At 38.7% G+C, this 22310-nt stretch overlaps 4 protein-coding genes across 7 annotated transcripts in view; all 4 read left to right on the plus strand.

Moving 5' to 3' along the window:
* Nucleotides 1-3484: 3484 nt before the first annotated feature.
* Nucleotides 3485-5715, plus strand: LOC146467436 (uncharacterized). 2 transcript variants are annotated; one of them, XM_085125919.1, is made up of 5 exons: nt 3485-3518; nt 3601-3664; nt 3880-3983; nt 4436-4529; nt 5216-5715. In XM_085125919.1, exons 3-5 carry the CDS (start codon nt 3906-3908, stop codon nt 5563-5565), a joined length of 522 nt encoding a protein of 173 aa, XP_084982045.1. In that variant the 5' UTR covers nt 3485-3518; nt 3601-3664; nt 3880-3905; the 3' UTR covers nt 5566-5715. The 2 variants fall into 2 exon arrangements, with proteins under 2 accessions (XP_084982045.1, XP_084982046.1); XM_085125920.1 differs by having other exon boundaries at nt 4439-4529.
* A 5713-nt stretch (nt 5716-11428) lies between these two features.
* Nucleotides 11429-19296, plus strand: LOC146467437 (cyclic GMP-AMP synthase-like receptor 1). Of its 3 annotated transcripts, XM_085125940.1 has the most exons (6): nt 13058-13099; nt 14072-14125; nt 15105-15151; nt 16107-16160; nt 17039-17144; nt 18173-19296. In XM_085125940.1, the coding sequence occupies exons 5-6, from the start codon at nt 17048-17050 to the stop codon at nt 19246-19248; spliced, it is 1173 nt and encodes a 390-aa protein (XP_084982066.1). In that variant the 5' UTR covers nt 13058-13099; nt 14072-14125; nt 15105-15151; nt 16107-16160; nt 17039-17047; the 3' UTR covers nt 19249-19296. The 3 variants fall into 3 exon arrangements, with proteins under 3 accessions (XP_084982070.1, XP_084982066.1, XP_084982067.1); XM_085125944.1 differs by lacking the exons at nt 13058-13099; nt 14072-14125; nt 16107-16160 and adding an exon at nt 11429-12064 and having other exon boundaries at nt 15098-15151; XM_085125941.1 differs by lacking the exons at nt 13058-13099; nt 16107-16160 and having other exon boundaries at nt 14105-14125; nt 15098-15151.
* Nucleotides 14092-22310, plus strand: part of LOC146467438 (cyclic GMP-AMP synthase-like receptor 1) — an 88122-nt gene continuing 79903 nt past the window's right edge. The window contains exons 1-2 of the mRNA XM_085125947.1: nt 14092-14125; nt 15098-15151. The gene's annotated coding sequence lies outside the window, so the exon portion shown is untranslated. The remainder of the gene's footprint in view (nt 14126-15097; nt 15152-22310) is intronic.
* Nucleotides 19444-22282, plus strand: LOC146467439 (uncharacterized). Its single transcript, XM_085125953.1, has one exon. It carries the CDS (start codon nt 21083-21085, stop codon nt 22244-22246), a length of 1164 nt encoding a protein of 387 aa, XP_084982079.1. The 5' UTR covers nt 19444-21082; the 3' UTR covers nt 22247-22282.

Genomic DNA, 22310 nt, shown 5'->3' on the forward strand with positions numbered 1-22310 from the left:
CACTTTATCTATATAATTAATTTTTACTACACCTTTTGCCCTTCATTATCAGGGAATAAATTTTCATTAGCGCGAAAACATTGGTCAATAATCAATTTGACTAGGAAATGAAACATTTCAATTTGTGGCAGAGTCATTAAGGAGTTTTGCATCGAAAAGAAGATTCACTAAGGCCAATAAGAATAGCGTTTCATCGAAAACAACATTCTTTAGTGCGAATGAAGATTCATTAACCTAGAGTTAACGTTCCATTGCGCGAATAAAATTTCAACTACAAAAGATTTTTAGTTACGTGGTTTCTGACCAATTTCCCAATGGATTTATATGGATGCTTAAATTTAAAAACGGTGCTGTACATGTGCACACTGGTTTCGCAGTAATGGAGCACAGAGTTCGTCGAAACCGTATCCCAAATGAGCATCGTGAAAGGATAGTTAGGGCATTTGAAGATCCCAGCGAGAAGTGTAGAAACGTGAACACGATAATTGCCAGAAAATGTTTAAGCAGACTTACATCTACCACGATGTTTGAATGGGGAGTTGTTTGAAGGATAGAGCTAAGACTTTCTTGATTGTTACGCTCTCTGTATCTCTGTTGTAATGATTTTTTTTCCTCGTTAAAGAACATTAAGAAGCGTCTAGTGTTTATTCATTCATTTATTCATGAACTCAATATTTCAGTTTTACTTGTAACAAAACATTGATTCAAAGAACAATTCAGCGTTTTGGTGAAGCAAACCAAAGATTTCGAAGGAAACAAATTGCTCAAAAGAAAGAGATATGAGGTATGACTGTCACCAGTGCCGTTTCGGTGTCAAAAAGCAATGTCCATACAACTAAACGACTGTTGAAACAATACGGGGCCTTCGATTAATTTCTCTTTGCCGCTTCGCGTAAAAGATGGGTACTGTTATTAAAATTGAAAATTAAAAAAAGGTATTTATATAAAATTGTATAGCGCATAATTCCACGACGTGATGATCAAATGCGCTTTAAAGTATGAGGACACTTAATTTCCAGATCGAATTAGAATTTGAAAATGTAGGCTTTTGAAGAGACAGACGGGAAAACCGGAGTACCCGGAGAAAACCTCTCGGAGCAAGGACGAGAACCAACAACAAACTTTAATCACACATGGAGCTGAGTCCGGGGATCAGTCCCAGATAAAATTGGTGGTAAGAGAGCGCTCTCAACATTGCACCATCTTTGCTTATCTAAAAAGTAGACTAATACTCCCGTCGGAAATCTTTTTTCTGAACTTTCCACGTAGCACTCTAAGAGGATACAGTGACTGACGAGTGTGCTAACGATGTGAGGTTTATCGAACACAGTTTCGTTTAGACATTTCACTTTCAACACAACGATCCTGCTATACGACACATTTTATCAAAATACAATATATATAATATAAAAATTTGTATAGCGCTAAATATGTGGGGAAAACTGGAATACCCGGGGCAAAACCTCTGCGAGCAAGGGGGAGCACCACTGAACAACACACTAATCACACATGAAGCTGAGTTCGGGAAACGATTCGGGCAAAATTGGTGGTAAGATAGGGGTTCCTAATACTGCACTATCTTTGCTTATCTAAAATTTCAGAGACGAATAGTCCTGTCGGACGTCTTATTCTTGAACTTTGCATGTAGCATTCTAATAGACGTAATGAACGATTTAAGGTTTATTGAACATAGTCAAGTTTAGACAGTTCAGTTTGAACACAACAATCTACAGGACAAATTTTGCACGAAAACAGAACAAAACAAAGAGAAAAAAAAAAAACGACATAGAAACTTACTTGGAAGTACCAGGGTGGCTGCACAATGAATCTTTGATGTTGCTCCAACAAATTTCGAAAACTCGCACTTCAGTTGACGACAATAATAATTTAATGTCATAATATTAAAATTGTTAATCTAACGTATAGGGTCGCATTGTGGAACATTTTATTATAATTGTTTTAAAAATTTTAAAACGTTACAAGCTGCTATTTACATAAGCGAAAAAATTGGAAGAATCATAATATCCTAAGAGAATTTTCGTGTTTAAAGAAACAACAGGGAAGTTTGTTTAAACAGGGGTTTATTTTTCTTTCTGTAACTTATGCCTGGCGTGGCTTTCATTTTCATAACATTGTAAATAATTCGGTTAAATATTTGGAATAGTGTATGTTGGCGCAAATTATACTACTTAAATAAAAAAGACTAATATTCTGGAAGAAACAAACACAAGACAAGTCAAACTAAACTTGACTGGCATTGTCGCATGGATACACCTCACATTATTTCATTAGTAATTAGATACAGTCGAGACAGCACGTTTCAGTTATTGGAATTGGTGATTTTTGTCAAATTACTAGTTGGAGGCAGTAGTTATAAGCTGCCATTTACATAAGCGAAAAAATTGGAAGAAAAATTTTTAGTTTGTCCGCAGAAGAATTTTCGTGTTTAAAGAAACAATAGGGAATTTTGTTTAAACAGAACTAGTTATGTTATGTAGCTTTTAAAATAAGAATTAAGGGTTTATTTTCCTTTCTTTAACTTATGCCTGGCGTGGCTTTCATTTTGATAACATTGTAAATAACCCGGTTAAATGTTTGGAATAGTGTATGTTTGCGCAAATTATACTGCTTAAATAAAAAGTCTAATGTTCTGGAAGAAACAAACACAAGACTAGTCAAACTAAACTTGACTGGCATTGTCGCAAGGATACACCTCACATTATTTAGATACTAGCGAGACAGCACGTTTCAGTTATTGGAATTTGTGATTTTTGTCAAATTACTACTTGGAGGCAGTAGTGAAGAATAGCTTTGGACGTAAAAATTACTTTGAATTGCTTTTAGTGCATGTTTGGTAGTTGAGAATTAAATTTACACTCAATTATAAAATAGAAACCGTTCGTTTTTGTGAGAGAACGCTAGTTTCATAGAAAGGATTCAAGGATTGAGCCATGCCACGTGCTTTCGCTGGGGAGGTAGGAAAATTCATTAACGAAAGTGCTTGAAATGCCACTCTTCTAAATCGCCAGTTAACTTTGTTTACGTTCTTTTAAAAGTTAATACGTTCATTACGTGAAAAAAAAAGTGATTTCAATGAGCGTTCAGGAGTTCATACATGGGGAACTTAAACCAGACACAAGTACACCTGCGCGTAGGACAGATGAGGAAAACGGTGCTGGGAGAAGTGAAAAGTGACTATTAACTAGAGTAAGATGAGCGCAACGTGAAAACGCGATTAGAATTGTCGTCAGGGAAAACAAACTCTCTTGAGGCTGTTTCCATGCAACAGATGAAAGTTTTTGAGAGCTGGATGTCATTCAGTAAAAGAGCAATTACGATGAATAAGAACTCTTTAGCTGGTAGAAGTACCTGTCATCTGCCAGTTAAAATCACTGGAAATTAGCCAATAGTAGAGTGAGTCGTCAGCAATTTCCACGCCCTTGTTTCTATTCATACCGTGTTCATTGAGCTAGAGAACTTCGTTTTTGGGTGAGTTCGGAGGATCAACTTGATAACAGGTACATCAGTTGTGGCCTGGTGGACCAAGTTGTGAATTGGAGCTAAACTTAGATAATCGTCCATATATTTTATCATTCGCAGACTTGATCTAATTTTCATAGCGAGCCTTTCAGGTGCTTTTACTGTTTTTCAGCCGATACCAACGGTAAGTAACAGAATAGAAAAACATGCATGTTAAAACTTCGGGGGCATGAGTAAAGAAATAATCAGTTCTTGAGCTCATAATAAGAACAAAATATGAATTAGTACCTTATCATGAGTTGTCGAATTAATCGATCTAAACTGAGAAAAAATAGTTCCAATTTTTACCTTCCTTTATTAAACAATCGTATGTGTCTTTTTTATATTCCATTTTCACAGGGTCAACTAATTGAAGCACTGCCAAGATGAAATCCGTTTTACTCGTCGCTGCTCTGGTGTGCTCCTTCTTTTACTTCTGCCGAGTGGGCCGAGCGGAGAACCAAGTAAAAAAGCTCGTCTTTGACTTATATTTCAGTATTTCGTCAGTTTTCTAAGGCAATCTTCGTCTGCTCTTTGTGATTCTATGTTTGTTTGATGAGCCTTGGTTTAAGTCAGAAAATGTTGCCTCAACCGGACCACCCCTTTGCCAATATACCCAAACGACCTTTCCTTCTTGTGAAGAAAATTTTCGTAACGCTTTATTTATTCTTTGTTAACTGAAGTGACATGATTTCGGCCAACCTTTAATTTCAGTTATCAACTAAGTTTAGGAAGGGTATTTCCCTAAAGCGTTTCAAATGTTACTACAGAAATGAAACCTATTGTTCAGAAAAGAAATGCTTGAAATTTTCGTTTCGTTTGGGGTGAGGAAAGTGACAAAGACATTGACACTTAAATGAAATGATTTATTTTATTTTATTATTATTTTTTCTCATAATGTTATTCTTCTCTATAGCAGAATCAAGGGACATGTGAAGGACTGGTCAAGCCATCAGCTCACATCGTGGCCAAAGATAAAGCAGTGACGGCGTATCCGCGGGATAAAGCAGGTATTTTAGTATTCTAGTTTCTTCAATGATCTGAATAACCCTGGAGAGTGGGGGGTGGGGGGGTTGGGTGTGCTCTTCGGAATTTTTGGTGTTGGTGTGCGGCTCGCTTTTCCAAATCCTGACCCAATTTCACACAAAAACATGCTATTGGGTGTTAGACTTCTTGGGACATGGCCTCTAAACGTCGTACCCATTTTCATACCTGGTTTCTAGAATCCATACCCTTCTCAGAAAAATCCTTTCAGACCAAAACGCAACCCATAACCTTTTTTGTCCGCACAAAACTATATAGCTTATATAGAAGAGAACTCCCCCGGAGAGAAGCCCCAGTCGATTATTTTCGCGTTCCACTGAAATACTGTGCTTTGCACAATTAAGTTACGCTATCCAGATGAAAGTGCCAAAGTTGCGACCTAAACATTTAATCTAAACTTTATTCCCTTCCGGGTAATTCATACAACAACAGGTTACCCAATGAGACGAATGAATTGAATTGACGCAGGAACGGGATTTTAAAGCAACAGTACATCAGATACAACACAAATTACTTATCAGAAAGCCATAGCAAGAGAGTCCATTTTGTCTATAAGAAAACTGTTCTGTTTTCCATAACCGCTTGAAGAAATCTATAGTGTTGTATAAAAATATGTCAAAATGATCCTGAATATCTTCGTATTTCTTCTCAGTGATCAAAGACTGGGCCCCTGATTCCCCAGACAGCCATCTTTTGGGTGGAATGACGTACGAAGATGGATGTTTGACTGTTCCCCAACCGGGAAGATATTACATCTACGCGAAGATTTACTTTACGAGCCCTGGCAGAGTCCATGTACTCGTGAACGGCGAAATCGTTAACTTTGCTCAACAACCAGAAGAGAACGAAGATACCGTCCAAATGGGTGCGCTGATCATTCTGAAAGCCGGTGACCTCATCTGTTTGAATGTGAGCAAGTGGCCGACTACCGACGGCTCCGGATCCACCAAAATTCTCATGCACAAATTTGTCACTTATTTTGGCGTGTTCTTTGTCATTTAGGGCGCGACAGCATCATAGCCTTTTGCTTAACTTTGGCTACTCTATTCAGTTGTAGGAGACATTGTTCTTTCAAAATCGTCTCAGGTTACTTGCTGAACACTCGGCTTGGCTGTAAAAGTGAGTTTAATGTGGAAATAAAAAGGAGATAAGATGCCAGATCTTTGTCTTTCATTGACTGAGAAACAAAAGCTTCAACAAGGATATTGGCAGTGAAACTTTTCTTTTTTTGGGGGGGGGGGGGGGGTGGGGGAGGGGGTTGGGGTGGCTGAGGAGGCTAGGCCGGAGTATTTTGAAATGTGATGGATCAGAAAACACTTGGATATGATTGATTGATTGATTGATTGATTGATTGATTGATTGATTGATTGATTGATTGATTGATTGATCTTACGGACGGGGTTAGAGTGGCTCGCAATCAGGCGCACAGCGCAGACCAAGCACGATAGTAAAAAAATTGAATCAACTAATCTTTACTATGCCTCGAGCAACACTTACGCTCTTATTGTGCTTAGCAACCTCCCAAGTGCATCCATAACTCATTACCCGCATGTTACACGTTTACCATCTCAAGAAATTATTAACAATAATTAAATGTCTTAATATTAAAATTTTTATCCTGACGAATGGAGTCGCATTGTGGAGCATTTTTTTTATTGTTATAAAATGTTTAAAATTGTACTTATTTACCATTTACATAACCGAAAATATTTGGAAGGAAAAATGTTTCGTGTATTTCTTTCGATTAATGTGACTGCGTGATGCAGTTAAGCCTTAATGTGTTGCTTGTGATGGACTCCGTGACCGCGTGATGCGGTTCGTACGTCCAACCCACAAAAATGACCCTTGCTCGCCAACGAGTCCTCAATAGCTCAGAGGTTAGAGCATCCGATCTAGAACACGGAGGGTCGTGGGTTCGAATCCCATCTGGGGCTCAGATTTTTTCTGTGTCCTCTTATGGTCGATTCTTTACATCTCCCTGTATTTTCCTTTATAATATCATGCAGTGACATAGGTTGGTTGGTTGGAGGCTCATGGGCGAGACATTTTCTTGCGATTAATGTGACTGCGTGATGCAGTTAAGCCTTAATGTGTTGCTTGTGATGGACTCCGTGACCGCGTGATGCGGTTCGTACGTCCAACCCACAAAAATGACCCTTGCTCGCCAACGAGTCCTCAGTAGCTCAGAGGTTAGAGCATCCGATCTAGAACACGGAGGGTCGTGGGTTCGAATCCCATCTGGGGCTCAGATTTTTTCTGTGTCCTCTTATGGTCGATTCTTTACATCTCCCTGTATTTTCCTTTATAAAACGTTTATTCGTCGAAGAATTTTCGGAATTAAAGCTTCTAAAAGGTTACTTCCATGTTTCGCGAGTGCCTTCAGGAAAATCTAGCGTACGCGCGCTGCTTTCGATAAAACCACGTAAAACTATATATCACTGTAAAGCTGATAAATTGAAGTTTGCGAAAATATCAATTTTTTTTATTTTGTTGAATACATAAGCACGTAAAGGCGCACAACCAAACAGACTGCACAATATCAATCAGGAGATAATAGGCTAATAAAGTATGTCAGGCTTTTTCTTTATTTCTATTGGTTTGTGAGAAAACCCATCCTAAAGATGGACAATAGAAAATTTTTGTAGTCCCGTCAGATGTTAACACGTCACGGGAAAAATATTTTGAATTTCGTAAAAGCCTGACACACTTTGATGCATTAATATCTGATGACCACTTTGGCCCAATTTCGTTGAAATCTGGCAAATCTACATACCCTATTAATCCATTTGAAGATGGGGAATTCGCGCAAAAATAAAAGCCGTGTTTTCGGCCTTGAAACATTTTGCGAGTTTTCGCACCTCATTAAAATACTTGTCAACGCGCTCACGCCGCCGGCCAATCAAACACAAAGAAGCATTCCCTTGGGAGTTCTGTAAAGCATTTAGTGCTACTGTAATATTTTAAAGCGATTTCTTTATGGGAAAAGTTAAGTCTGGCGCGAGAGAGCCACCGGCGAAACCAGAACAAAGAAGAAAACGGCAGATAGACGCAGAACATGAAACTGGCAGCCCCAGCGGAGTTGACACGAGACACGCACTTCTCACCGCTATCAGTACACGAGGGTTCGCTGCTTAATTTCAGCCGGTCAACAACGGCGAAAGTGGCTGGATTGTCGCCGGCATCTTCGATTTCGGACTCCGAACTGATGTTCGACTCTCTACTATCCGATTTATCGTCCTCGAATTTCTCTGCTGCCGAGGCAGTTATAGAAAATCTGACTGGTTGTACCAAGAACCCTTGTCGCTCTCCGCCAGCTGAAGTTTTTTGGTTTCGTCAAATGATTTTTCGACCTTCTTTGGGCCCGGTCTTTTCTTAACTGTCACCCAAGGCGACTTTCCTAGTTTCGCTGTCTTCATAACAGCCTTTTACGCAATGCTTGAATCCAAAATGGAACGCTGTTTCACAGTAAAATTTTACATACAACGCCGTGACATGCGATGATTACGATGTAGACAAAAATATGCAAATTTGCCGGTAATTCGACATCGCGGGTAAATTTTGCCGCGTAATATCTCAACACAGTCCCGCATAAATTGGATTATGACACCTTCACTCGCTCACCGCTTTTCCTACAAAACTTTGTTTTACAGATAGCTCGCGTTCTTTTTAAGATTTCTAACGCCTGTTTTCACAAAACTTTGCATCCCTTTCTTGTTTCAACAATTATCTAAAAAAAATTATTTGAGAAAAATTCGACCTTCCTTCCCTATAAGTAATCTTAAAAGCTGATTTCAAGCCAATGATAAACAGAAATCTACGTTAAAACTAATGCGCACAAATCTTTTGGAACAAATCTATATTGAATAGCAATCAAACTTTAACTTGGGGGAGCAAGTATGGTGCAGTGGTACGAGCACTCGCCTCCCAACAATGTGGCCCGGGTTCGATTCCCGGAGTCGGCGTCCCATGGGGGTTGAGTTTGCTGTTGGGTCTACTCCTTGCTCCGAGAGGTTTTTTCTACGTTGACTCTGATTTTCCCCCTCTCCTCAGAAACCAACACTTCTAAATTCCAAGTCTTTCTGGTAGTGTCCTGCCGGCTTAATACATTGACACTTAAAGTGATTTATTTAGTTATTTAGTTAAAGTTCACTTTAGCCCAAGATTAGATAAGTTGAGCTTTGAACAACTGGAAGCTGGCATGAATAATATTCACCCTAAATTCATAAAACTTGCCACTTCGATCCGTTTTGTCTCAATTCTCGACTTCTCTATTCAACCTCTCGCTCGAAAGAGGTATATTTCCGGGCAGGAAGGGGTGGGGACTCTCATTTGAAAAAGGCGGGATGCTCGTTGTCGCGCTTAGGGGTGTAAATTTCGGATTTTAATAATAATAATAATAATAATAATAATAATAATAATAATAATAATAATAATAATAATAATAATAATAGTAATAATAATAATAATAATATTGATTTGTATTGCGCAAATATCAATCCAAGAAATTTTCATCTGCGCATTACATTGACTCAACAAAATCCTAAAAAAAAACCTAGTACATAAAAAATTCCTAAAAAAAACCTAGTACAGGTTCCATTCGCCATTGGTCTCACTTAGAATGTTCTGGGCAACTCGCCATTATATTTAGCCTTGAAGGTCTCGTTTAGGGTTGCACGAGAAATGGCACTGCATTTTTTATTTGTCTGTGTTTTGGCCACGCCCAGATTGGTCTCTTTTAGGGGTCTAATTCAAAATTTCCGAGGACCATCCCCACCCCTTCCCGCCCCTGCCCCCGGAGATTTCCGGATGACTAGAAAAGAGCTCTTGTGACACCCAATTATTGAAATCTTGGTGCTACATCGGTGGCGGCGTGGAAACTAAGGTTTGGCTTGAAAAGACGCTGATAGAGTAACTTAGTCACCGTGAATAGATTTGAGTGCTACGTTCCAGAGCATTAACCCTTTTGTCAGAGCAAAGCGTTCGCTCTTGATCAAGCCTTCGCTCTGACGAAGGCCTACGATCAAGACGTCAGCTCTCTATCTGTTTTAGATGACCAAACTAAGCGTTCATCAAATAATTACAGACCGATTTCCGTATTGCCCGTCGTCAGGCTAAAGTCCTCGAATAAAATTGTTTAGCACCAAGTCCATCACTACTTTATCTCTAACAATGCTAGTTTTATCTAAATACCAATCCGGTTTTTGCTCACTGCACTACATTGTTAGAGCTTTGCTAGCTGCAACCAATGATTGCCACACCAATCAGATACGGATAAAGCCTTAGCAAATTGTATTGCCTTTCTTGATATCACTGAGAAAGCGTTGGACAACGGTAAGCCAAGATATTCTTCTTCAAGAGAAGAACCGTTAAAGGGCCACTGCCAGGGCGGTTTTGATGTACTTTGCTCAAAACTTTTCAAATAGATATTTTTGCAAAGAACCTGGTTTGTAACATGAAATTGCTCTTACAACACCAGCAGGAAAATATTAAGGTTTTTGTCCTAGGAAGAACAAACCATGACCAATTTTTTAGCGACTTCTCTTAACTACATAGGAAGAACTTGAAAAAATTGACCAATTTTTCCAAGTTGCAATTCACTTCCATCCTAGCCATCCGCAGCCAAACATAGTTAAGGACGGTGCTTACTATTGTTACTGCGCATACGTTCTGCGCATCTCGAGATACTCGGGTTTCCTATGGGTGGTGCCAACTAATACAGGAATATTTTTGCGCGGTTTAAAACTATACGGAGAAAACAGAACTTAGCAAATGTTTTTGGTATCTCAAAAGAAAATTGGGGGTAACCATGCATTTTTCAGAGATAATTAAGCTTCAAGTTAGGAAAAAATCCCATACATTGCCTTAAATTTTTTTGCGCTTTTTCGAGATATTATTGCTTAGTTATCTCTGAAAAATGCGTGGTTACCCACAGTTTTCTTTTTGGATTCCAGTAGCCCTTGCTAAGATCTGCTTTTCCCGCATAGTCATAAACTGCGCAAAAATACTTCGGTATTAGTAGGCACCGTCCTTAATACTAGTTTTTTTGCACTACTATTAAAGGTTATTGTTAACAACCGTCTTTTAAGGATTCCATAGAAACAAATACGTTTTTTGACCATCCATAGTGAAACCAAAAATAGGTGATTCAATTTGCGACAGATCCAAACTGCACCAACCATAGTTCAAATTTGTGTAATTTTTGTATAGTTCGGAACCCTGTAAATTTTTAACCGGTGCAGCGTTTACATAGGTAATGTGTGGGACCTGTAACAAAATCTGCCGCCTTAAAACGACACACTAAGTCTAAAAACCATCGAGGTGCTCACACTGTTCTGGTACGGATTTGAACCGATGAGAGCCAGAAATCTGTCCGCCTCTGGAACAGGCACAAGAGGTGCTCCGATAGGTGGCCTTCATATGAGGAACAGTACGTTAAGAAGACCTATCCTTGCACGTTTTTGTATCAATCCTGTAAATACAGGGAACATTGCTTCACTTTTTAATCCTCTCCGTCTTAACAACTTAAAATCTGTATGACAGATTTCTTTATTTGCTTGATCAAATGTTAACGTTGTCCTCGTATAAAAAATCGAAATAATAATTCGTTATCAAATTTTCTTCCCGGCGTTTGAGTCGTATGAAAATTTTAAAAACTGCAAAAGCCGTGAACGAAGATTCTGCTTGCTTGTACGTTAGATCTCACAGGAGATCTAATCAGCCAAACTTGAAAAATAGACGATGAAAAGTCCAAAGAATATTGCAAAGCTGACACAACGTAATATATTTTAAAACAATATTTCGGCTGGCCAAACCAGCCTTCTTCAGGTTTATATGTTACTGAAGAAGGCTGGTTTGGCCAGCCGAAATATTGTTTTAAAATATATTACGTTGTGTCAGCTTTGCAGTAGTCTTTGGACTTCTCATCGTCTATTTGAGTCGTACCCAACCGGAAGTGAAATTTGATGCTTTGATATGATACTGCGCAAGGAGGGAGACTGGGGATAGTAGGGCTGTGATGTCAATACAGGAACGCTTAACCTCGCAGCTTCTATAATCCTTATTTGTTTTATTCTGAGTATTAAATCATATAAACTTACTCTTCGGATACTTTCTGTTTGATTTCAAGAGTTTTTAAGACAAATCTTTTTCACGACCCCGCTGCCCTGATCATCTTTCTACTTTTTAGACTTTGTATTTTACTTTTTTTGTATTATTTTGCTCTTAGCCCGTTTTCGGCTTCAGAGATTTTTAAAGTGTAGTACTCGTGTGTATTGAACAAACTATATAATACCTGACTGCTCAAAGATCCGAGGTCCGAACGGCAATAGTATTGGTTGATTCAAGATTTTGAGTAGATACTGACAGAATACCCCCTCGTGTGGACTGGCAGGTCATTGCGTGGACTAGCCATTGTTCAGACTAGAGAAATAATTAATTTACCCTCCAGCCCACAGAGACAAGGCGATATTTTCAGAGACAGACAAAAACTTTGGAAGAAACGGTAAGGTTTTACTTAGTTTTTAAAAGTTCCTTTACAACTGCTTAGCATCAATTAAAAAAACAAAACAAACGAGCTAGAGGCGGGATTATTTAAACCGCGCTAGTGAACGATGTAATAAGAATGGGATATCGCTTTCATTTTTCCATTTGATTCAGCGTAATTGACAAATGCAAAGAAAGTGTTCTGGGATGTGCGTTTTTCATTGATTTATTTATTAAACAGTGGGTTTTCTTGAATCCCACAAACTAAAAAGCAAATTTATAGCGACAAGATATAATCACCCTAATGTTAACTCAATTTGGCCCTGCCAATGAATAAAAGGCAAAACAGACTTCCACTTCGTTAAACATTTTGGAACGAATGTCATTACAAAGAAAAAAATTACTATTGCTTTCATGTACACTGCATGGCAAGTTAAAATATCTCGTTTTGTACTTATAAAAGAGTAGGCGCTTTGGTTAGCAAAGTACACTAGTTTTGTCCCTCCACTTTGCACCGGCCCAGTTGAAATACACCCACAGGGATAAATCTTACGGCCTCTCTAACGAAAATCATATATGTCTATCCCGTTTCTTGAATAAAAATAAAGAAAAATATCGTTTAAAACCATTAAACTTAAACTTCGGATATTTTCGGTTTGATTTCAAGAGTTTTTACAAAGTTATACTTTTTTCGCGACACCGGTGTTCTCATCATCTCTTTTTATCAATTCATTTTCTTTTTATCATGACCTTTTACTTTTTTTATTTTGCTCTTAGTCTATTTTCTGCTTGACAGAGTTTTAAAGCGTAGCTCTCAAGCGTTGTGAGCCCACAATACGATACCTGACTGCTCAAAGTTCCGCAAATCCGAACAGCAATAGTATTGGCTGATTCAAGATTTGGAGTAGATACTGACAGAATACCCCCTCGTGTGGACTGGCAGGTCATTGCGTGGAGACTCATTGTTCAGACTAGAGAAATAATTGATTTATCTATTCAGCCCGCAGAGACAAAGCGAAATTTCCAGAGACAGACAAAACATTGACAAGAAACGGTAAGGTTTTACTCAGCTTAATTCCTTTACAACTGCTTAGTATCAATAAGAAAACAAAACAAACGAGTGACGGGACTATTTTAACCGCGCTAGTAAACGCTGTAATAAGAATGGGATAATGGGAAACGCACTTTCATTTCTCCATTCGATTCAGCGTAATTGACAAATGCAAAGAAAGTGTTCTGGGATGTGCGTTTTTCATTGATTTATTTCTCCACTAATGGGTTTTCTTGTATCCCACAAGCAAAAACGCAAATTTCTAGCGACAAGATATAATGACCACGATGTTAACTCAATTTGGCCCTGCCAATGAATAAAAGGCAAAGCAGACTTCCACTTCGTTAAACATTTTGGAGCGAATGTCACCACAAAGAAAAAAATTATTATTGCTTTTATGTACACTGCATGGCAAGTTAGAAAAGCTCGTTTTGTACTTATAAAATAGTAGGCGCTTTGGTTAGCAAAGTACACTAGTTTTGTCCTTCCACTTTGCACCAGTTGAAACACACCCATAGGGATAAATCTTACGGCGTCTCTAACGAAAATCATATATGTCTATCCCGTTTCTTGGACAAAAATAGCGAAAAATATCGTTAAAAACCATTAAACTTGAACTTCTGATATTTTCTGTTTGAGTTCAAGAGTTTTTAAATCTTATACCTTTTTCGCGACACCGGTGTTCTGATCATCTTTCTTTACCGTCATTTTCTTTTGATCATGACTTTTTACTTTTTTTATTTTGCTCTTTGTCTATTTTCTGCTTGACAGAGTTTTAAAGTGTAGTACTCGAGCGTTGTGAACCCACAATACGATACCTGACTGCTCAAAGTTCCGCAAATCCGAACAGCAATAGTATTGGCTGATTCAAGATTTGGAGTAGATACTGACAGAATACCCTCTCGTGTGGACTGGCAGGTCATTGCGTGGAGACTCATTGTTCAGACTAGAGAAATAATTGATTTATCTATTCAGCCCGCAGAGACAAAGCGAAATTTCCAGAGACAGACAAAACATTGGCAAGAAACGGTAAGGTTTTACTCAGCTTAATTCCTTTACAACTGCTTAGTATCAATAAGAAAACAAAACAAACGAGTGACGGGACTATTTTAACCGCGCTAGTAAACGCTGTAATAAGAATGGGATAATGGGAAACGCACTTTCATTTCTCCATTCGATTCAGCGTAATTGACAAATGCAAAGAAAGTGTTCTGGGATGTGCGTTTTTCATTGATTTATTTCTCCACTAATGGGTTTTCTTGTATCCCACAAGCAAAAACGCAAATTTCTAGCGACAAGATATAATGACCACGATGTTAACTCAATTTGGCCCTGCCAATGAATAAAAGGCAAAGCAGACTTCCACTTCGTTAAACATTTTGGAGCGAATGTCACCACAAAGAAAAAAATTATTATTGCTTTTATGTACACTGCATGGCAAGTTAGAAAAGCTCGTTTTGTACTTATAAAATAGTAGGTGCTTTGGTTAGCAAAGTACACTAGTTTTGTCCTTCCACTTTGCACCAGTTGAAACACACCCATAGGGATAAATCTTACGGCGTCTCTAACGAAAATCATATATGTCTATCCCGTTTCTTGGACAAAAATAGCGAAAAATATCGTTAAAAACCATTAAACTTGAACTTCTGATATTTTCTGTTTGAGTTCAAGAGTTTTTAAATCTTATACCTTTTTCGCGACACCGGTGTTCTGATCATCTTTCTTTACCGTCATTTTCTTTTGATCATGACTTTTTACTTTTTTTATTTTGCTCTTTGTCTATTTTCTGCTTGACAGAGTTTTAAAGTGTAGTACTCGAGCGTTGTGAACCCACAATACGATACCTGACCGCTCAAAGATCCGAGAAACGAACAGCAATAGTATTGGCTGATTCAAGATTTTGAGTAGATACTGATAGATTACCCCCTCGTGTGGACTGGCAGGTCATTACGTGGACTAGTCATTGTTCAGACTAGAGAAATAATTCATTTATCTCTTGAGCCCACAGAGACAAGGCGATATTTCCAAAGACAGACAAAATATTGGCAAGAAAAGGTAAGGTTTTACTTAGCTTAATTCCTTTACAACTGGTTAGTATCAATAAGGAAACAAAACAAACGAGTGACGGGACTATTTTAACCGCGCTAGTAAACGCTGTAATAAGAATGGGATAATGGGATACGCACTTTCATTTTTCCATTCGATTCAGCGTAATTGACAAATGCAAAGAAAGTGTTCTTGGATGTGCGTTTTTCATTGATTTATTTATCCACTAATGGGTTTTCTTGTATCCCACAAGCAAAAAAGCAAATTTCTAGCGAAAAGATATAATCACCACGATGTTAACTCAATTTGGCCCTGCCAATGAATAAAAGGCAAAACAGACTTCCACTTCGTTAAACATTTTGGAGCGAATGTCACCACAAAGAAAAAAATTATTATTGCTTTCATGTTAACTGCACGACAAGTTAAAAAAGCTCGTTTTGTACTTATAAAAGAGTAGGCGCTTTGGTTAGCAAAGTACGCTAGTTTTGCCCTTCCACTTTGCACCAGTTGAAATACACCCACAGGGATAAATCTTACGGCGTCTCTAACAAAAATCATATATGTCCATCCCGCTTCTTGGATAAAAAGAACGAAAAATATCGTTTAAAACCATTAAACTTGAACTTCGGATATTTTCGGTTTGATTTCAAGAGTTTTTATAAACTTATACCTTTTTGACGACACCGGTGCTCTGACCTTCTTTCTTTATCAATTCATTTTCTTTTTATCGTGACTTTTTACTTTTTTTATTTTGCTCTTTGTCTATTTTCTGCTTGACAGAGTTTTAAAGTGTAGTACTCGAGCGTTGTGAACCCACAATACGATACCTGACTGCTCAAAGATCCGAGAAACGAACAGCAATAGTATTGGCTGATTCAAGATTTTGAGTAGATACTGACAGATTACCCCCTCGTGTGGACTGGTCATTGTTCAGACTAAAGAAATAATTGATTTATCTATTCAGCCCACAGAGACAAGGCGATATTTCCAAAGACAGACAAAATATTGGCAAGAAAAGGTAAGGTTTTACTTAGTTTAATTCCTTTACAACTGCTAAGCATTAATTTTAAAACAAAACAAACGAGTGTTAGGATTATTTAAACCGCGCTTGCACACGCTATAGTAAGAATGAGATAGGCAGTTTCCTTTTACCATTCGGTCCAATCTAAGGAAAAAAACGTTCTGGGAAGTGTGCTTTCAAGTGATTAATTTCTCCACTAATGGTGTTCTTGAATCCCACAAATGATCGTTGTTTAAAACAAAAGGCAAATCACTAGCGACAAGATTTAAGTATCACAGAAAGTGAGTGAGTGAGTGAGTGAGTGAGTGAGTGAGTGAGTGAGTGAGTGAGTGAGTGAGTGAGTGAGTGAGTGAGTGAGTGAGTGAGTGAGTGAGTGAGTGAGTGAGTGAGTGAGTAAGTGAACTTTATTTGATAAGTAGGTCATTTAGGGGATTGGCAGGCGAGGGACGGATGTGGACCTACTATACACAACATTTAAAATTTTACAAACACGAAATATATAAACAAAGAATAAGAACTATGTACAAGGAGAAATCAATGTATACCTATATACCAGAACTTAATTAAGACAATGTTAACTCCATTTGGCTCTGTTAATAAATGTAAGGAAAAAAATTCCATTTCGTTCAACATTTTGAAGCTAACACCATTGCACACGGCCGCTGTAACGGTTTTAATATGTCAATCCCGTTATTTGGATAAAAACAAAGAAAAATATCCTTTGAAAGCATCAAACATACTCTTGAAGTTTGACTCGAGAGAACGCGAAAAGAAGTATGAAAAGAGCTACGAGCTTTCGATTTAGATCGAGAATGTCATTATGACTGTTAATTAATGCCTTACCCCCATAACCACTCTTTTCTTGTTGTTTCCAGAAGCTGGAAATGGTGTTGGTTTTGAAGGCTCTTTCCTTCGTGGTTTTATGTGCCGTAACATTGGTCCCTGCTGGCACCAATGGACGCAGTGAAGTTGTCTTTCCAGGTATGCTATTTAGACGTAAAATCTTTAGTTTGTTGGTTAATTATTTGTAAATAATACCCTTCAGGTGACTTGTTTATCGAACGAAATATAGTCAGCTGGCCAAGAAGAGAAGCGACGATGGCAACTGTAAAATATTCAACAATAATTCCACGAAATAGCTGGTTCACCAATTATGACCAATGACCAATTATAATTGGTATTTTTATCATCACTTTAGTAAATTACCCGATTGCATTAAAACGTGAACCAAAACAGGCCACTGATATTGAATCGGACGACAAGTATTCTCTGACGACTGACTTACGATTTTTACCAAGGTGACGTATTTTGTCCAATGAAAGACCGCAAATGGCTTCCAACGCCATTCACCCTTTCTCTGGTTTGTAAACCGAGAAACGAACCGGTAATGGAATATTTTTGAGACGTAACTAGCTTTCTCATTACAATTACTCGTTTTGCAGGTAGAGACTGAATAATACGGACAAAAACAGGGGGAGAGGGGGTTCTATGCTTGCTTTACGCTGTAGAGCTGTAGTATATAACCACTTTACCAGCTTGCGACAGAAATTTGATTAAATCCAACGTTGACAAAAAGGCACTCATTGCTTCCAGAGAATTATTCCTAGCAATTGTTCTTGAAATAACACAAAAATGTTACAGAAAAATACCGCACATATCACATAGACTCATGGCGGTTTACAATTCTTCTGTGGGGTTGAGATCGGACGTCAGCATGTAAATGCGCGACTGCCAGCCGCTATCAGTCCTTCCTTTGATCTCGATCACCCACCCGACCAGGCATGAAAGTGAAAACAGCTAAAATCAAAGATAGAGATTAACCACCCCGCCTTAAAGGTGCATAATTGGGCAAATTCTGCATCTGTACGCTTCTACTGTAGATCCAAAAACAGATTGTAATAACCTTCCACAAGAAACTTTCAAAACTGCATTTACGAGGCAGTGTCCTTGACAGAATAGATTCATTAATAATTACTCATTCTGACTTAACTTCTCTTTAATTTGATCAGGAAGTGACGCGCAATTTAAGGACTTCCTAAACAACAAGGTTTTTAAAGAATTACAAGTCAACGTGGAAGAGAAAATCAAAGTTAAAAAGGAAGTGTACAAAAAAATTGCATACATCTTGGCAAAGGTGGCCACCTACGACAAAGACAAATGCTACGATTTTAGAGTCATATTGAAAGGCTCCACCTACGAGGGCCTGAAAATAGGCAACCCTGACGAGTTCGATTTTGGATTGGTAAATGACTCCTGGACCGGCAAGATCTCTCTTATGGCGGATGGAAACACGCCAGCCGGCCGTGCTTACGCAGTGCCAGTATTGAAAACCTGTCTGGAGAAATTTAAGATACCGGGAACCAAACATCTCGATGCCAGCAAAGTCAGAGGTCATTTGCGTGATCTGGTGGAGAAAGCCATCATTGACTTGGGAATGAAGAATGAGATCAAGAAAGGACCTCACGAAGGAGGGCCTGCTGTCACCTTTGAAATACGGTGGCCAGAATTTGGCTACATAAGCATTGACTTGACTATTGCCCTTGAGCTCACAGAGTGGCCTCCCAAGCCAATCGCTAACCCTCGCCCCATAGGCACCAACGCTAACATTGAGCTTGTGCCCAGAGTCAAAAAGGAGCCATCCCCAAACACAGCATTTTGGCAAATTTCCACCGCTCAAGTCGACACGCAAATGATAAAAAACATGGATGGCGATAGAGGTTGCAGAAGAAAGGTTCTCCAACTGACGAAATACTTCAAGGCGAAAACCAGGGATGGGTGGTACCCACTGGCTACATACCACTTAAAGACCCTCCTACTCCATCTGAATGACGAGAGAAAACGGCCAGAAGACTGGGCACAAGGGATGCTGGTTCCGCGTTTCAAGGAGTTTATCGACAGGCTTCTGAAGCATCTGCACACAAGAATTCTTCCAAACTTTTTCATTCCCGCAGAAAATCTTTTCGCTGACAAGATCGATCACATCGATTTGGCCACAGCGGGCGTGAAAGACTTCTTGAAGACACTTCGACTCGATCCTGATGCACTCCTTTCAAGGCGAGAGGGCCAAATTAAACTCTCAGTTTGAATATTTCATTTATTCTTCTGGGTCTAAATAAAATCTTTAAAGCAAATAGCATTTTGTGATGTCTTTGATAGTCTTGACACACCTTTTCGCAACATACCAGCAGCTACATGCTTTCCAATGCATGCACCGAAATACCAGCGTACATGTTTTATTGAAATGGCATGTAACTGATTCATGTCATCCAACGCTAGCGTGACATTGGTTGGATGTTTTCCATTGCCTGTGACAAATTAACCCTGGTAAATTTTGCATGTTTTCTACCACCAGAATGGCAAGGACTGCACCGCATTGAGGGTAACACAATTGCATTGGTTGCAAATTCCCCAGCAAAACATTACTACTGGTCGTAAGTTTTCTAATAGGTTGATTGCACGTTACGTCATGGCTGCCATGTTGGTGGTATGGAACAAGATTTTTCTCCTCTGGGATTTCACTTCCATTTTTATGCAAACTAAATTTTCTTTTGTTTTTACTACCAACATAGCGCCAACGCAATCCACCAATACCATAATAATCTTGGTTGGATTCCTTCAATAGCCCTTTTCACGGTTAATGTTTCTCATTTGCCTTACAATGTTATCCAACGTAGATGCGAGGCAATTTCGGGCTAAAACGACAAAAAAGCCCGAAATTGCCTCACATACATGCTAGATTTCATTGTAATTCAAATGAGCAGAGTTAACCGTGAAAAGGGCTATTATATAGGTACAATAATTGACATTTTTGTGGCCAGAGTGGCACTGGTTGCAGGTGTGTTTTCCTGCACTAGAGTGGCACTACACTTTTGTAGTTGCATGCTTCAATTGAACCACCTATTGTTCCCGCAAAGATCTTTTCGAACGTTTTCTCTATTCTGTTGCCTTTGCAGTCCCCTTCTAAAGCAATTGTTACTCGTATACCAGCTGTACAATATTTAGTTATTCAACAGGGGCACCTCTGTATGCCCTATTATTATAAACATTAATTTTGATTCCTCAGGAGTCGGCTTTTGAATGCGATCGATCGGCTGATTCACTGGAGATCAAGGAATATAGCTATTCCACTGCACACCAAACGAATGGCTAAGCCGATTGTTGAAACGGCTTGGCTCAGTTCGTCAAGAACACAATCTTTCACAAAGTTTGCTACACTTGAAAGTTAGCGTGTTTTAGTTTTGAGAGCATAACATTTATGGGTCATACAATGTGACAGATTTTAATGGTTGTGACAAAATTATGAACGCCCTTGTCGTTCACTGAAAAAAAAAACTTTTATGCTAAGGAACCACGGTTTACATGACACGTAAAAGATGAAGACATCTACAAATGATTGATAAGATATTCCACATGTACATTGTAACTAAATGTTTTACTTTTGGAGTTTTCATCTATTTGTTTACAAATACACGACGTTTCACCAATTAGACTTATTCATCTTCAAGACCGTACACTACGGTGGCCCACAGGGGCAAAACATAACTCAATTTCTCTTCTGAAACACAACAATCTTCTCGAGAACACAACAAAATTGTCCAGAACACAACAATCTTTTTTAAAACACAACAAAATTTTCCAGAACACAAAAATCTTTTTCAAAACACAACGAAATTTTGTGACCCACAACAATCTTTTTCAAAACACAACGAAATTTTGTGATACACAACAATCTTTACAAAACACAACAAAATTTTCTGATACACAAAGGAAAACTGAAACACAACAAAATTAAGTGAAACACAACAAATTTCAAGGTACTGGTAACTAACGCTGACGCTGAAAGCGACCGGAACCTGGGACTAGCTCTGGTCAACGTTACTGCAAAGGCGCCATTTTTGTACCGTTCATGTTGATCTGAAATGGCTTCTTCAAGTTCAGTAAGCGATCATCCAGAAGAGAAAAGCATAATTACATATTACTTTTCAAGAGGATATACGTATGAAGTTATCACCGAATTTTTAGCTAAGTTTCATGGCATTACTATGTGTGTACGAACATTGAAAAATAGGTTGAAGCAATTGAACTTAAGGAGAAGATTGCCATCTTTTGACATGGACGTTGTCCGGGAACAAATCATGAATGAGCTTAGTGGCCCAGGCTGCCAAGGTGGATATAGAAGTATGTGGCATACCTTACGACTAAAAAATATTCAAGTTCCTAGACATGTCGTAGCTGAACTTATGAGGGAATTGGATCCAGAAGGATGTGAACAGAGAAAGGCAAAAAGCCTTAAAAGAAGAAGTTACTTCTCGTCTGGTCCAAACTACAAATGGCATGTCGACGGATACGATAAATTAAAACCTTACGGATTTCCAATACATGGGTGTATTGATGGCTGGAGTCGAAAAATAATGTGGCTAACAGTCACAAGGTCAAACAACCATCCAGAAATTATTGCCAATTTCTATTTAAACTGTGTTGCAGAGCTAGGGGGCTGTCCAGTGAAACTGAGGACTGACTGTGGAACAGAAAATGGTGTAATGGCAGCGATGCAATGTACATTTCAACAAGATGCAGAAGCGCACAAGTATGGGTCATCTCCGGCCAACCAAAGGATTGAGGGCTGGTGGGCGTTTTACAGAAGAAACAGGTCTGATTGGTGGATTAACTTCTTTAAAAACCTTATGGAACAGGAAGTCTTTAACCCTGGAGATGAGATTCAAATGGCATGCCTCTGGTTCTGCTTTGCTCAATTAATTCAAGATGACCTGGACAAAGTTAAAGAACACTGGAACACACATTTAATAAGAGGCTCTAGGCATGACACTATCAGTGGGAGACCGGATGAACTATTCTTTCTCCCAGAGCTGCATGAAGGGGTAGATGGTCTACTTCACCCGATCTTGGATGATGAAATCCAATCTATGAGGGAAAACCTTACCTATGAAGAGGAGAAAAGCATCTACCAAGAGTACTTTGAATATGTACTAGAAAACACTGAGTTGCAGCTACCCCACAGTATTGAAGAGGGGCTCTCTCTGTATAAAGAACTCCTTGAAATAGCTAACATAGGTGATGTTTAACGAACAAGAAAGAGCTGTGCGATATCAGTAGGGGCAGGGTCAAACATTAAGTGTTTACTTTGAT

Source organism: Pavona decussata, unplaced genomic scaffold (assembly GCF_977016875.1).
Source record: "Pavona decussata unplaced genomic scaffold, jaPavDecu1.1 SCAFFOLD_136, whole genome shotgun sequence".
Lineage (NCBI taxonomy): Eukaryota > Metazoa > Cnidaria > Anthozoa > Scleractinia > Agariciidae > Pavona > Pavona decussata.

What these genes read in the sequence shown, in the direction of transcription:
- LOC146467436 (XM_085125919.1), top strand. Translation starts at nt 3,906, where the DNA reads ATGAAATCCGTTTTACTCGTCGCTGCTCTGGTGTGCTCCTTCTTTTAC. An exon ending in TGGGCCGAGCGGAGAACCAA is followed by an intron (nt 3,984 to 4,435) that starts GTAAAAAAGCTC and finishes TCTTCTCTATAG; the next exon opens with CAGAATCAAGGGACATGTGA. An exon ending in GTATCCGCGGGATAAAGCAG is followed by an intron (nt 4,530 to 5,215) that starts GTATTTTAGTAT and finishes ATTTCTTCTCAG; the next exon opens with TGATCAAAGACTGGGCCCCT.
- LOC146467439 (XM_085125953.1), top strand. Translation starts at nt 21,083, where the DNA reads ATGGCTTCTTCAAGTTCAGTAAGCGATCATCCAGAAGAGAAAAGCATA.
- LOC146467437 (XM_085125944.1), top strand. Translation starts at nt 17,048, where the DNA reads ATGGTGTTGGTTTTGAAGGCTCTTTCCTTCGTGGTTTTATGTGCCGTA. An exon ending in CAGTGAAGTTGTCTTTCCAG is followed by an intron (nt 17,145 to 18,172) that starts GTATGCTATTTA and finishes TAATTTGATCAG; the next exon opens with GAAGTGACGCGCAATTTAAG.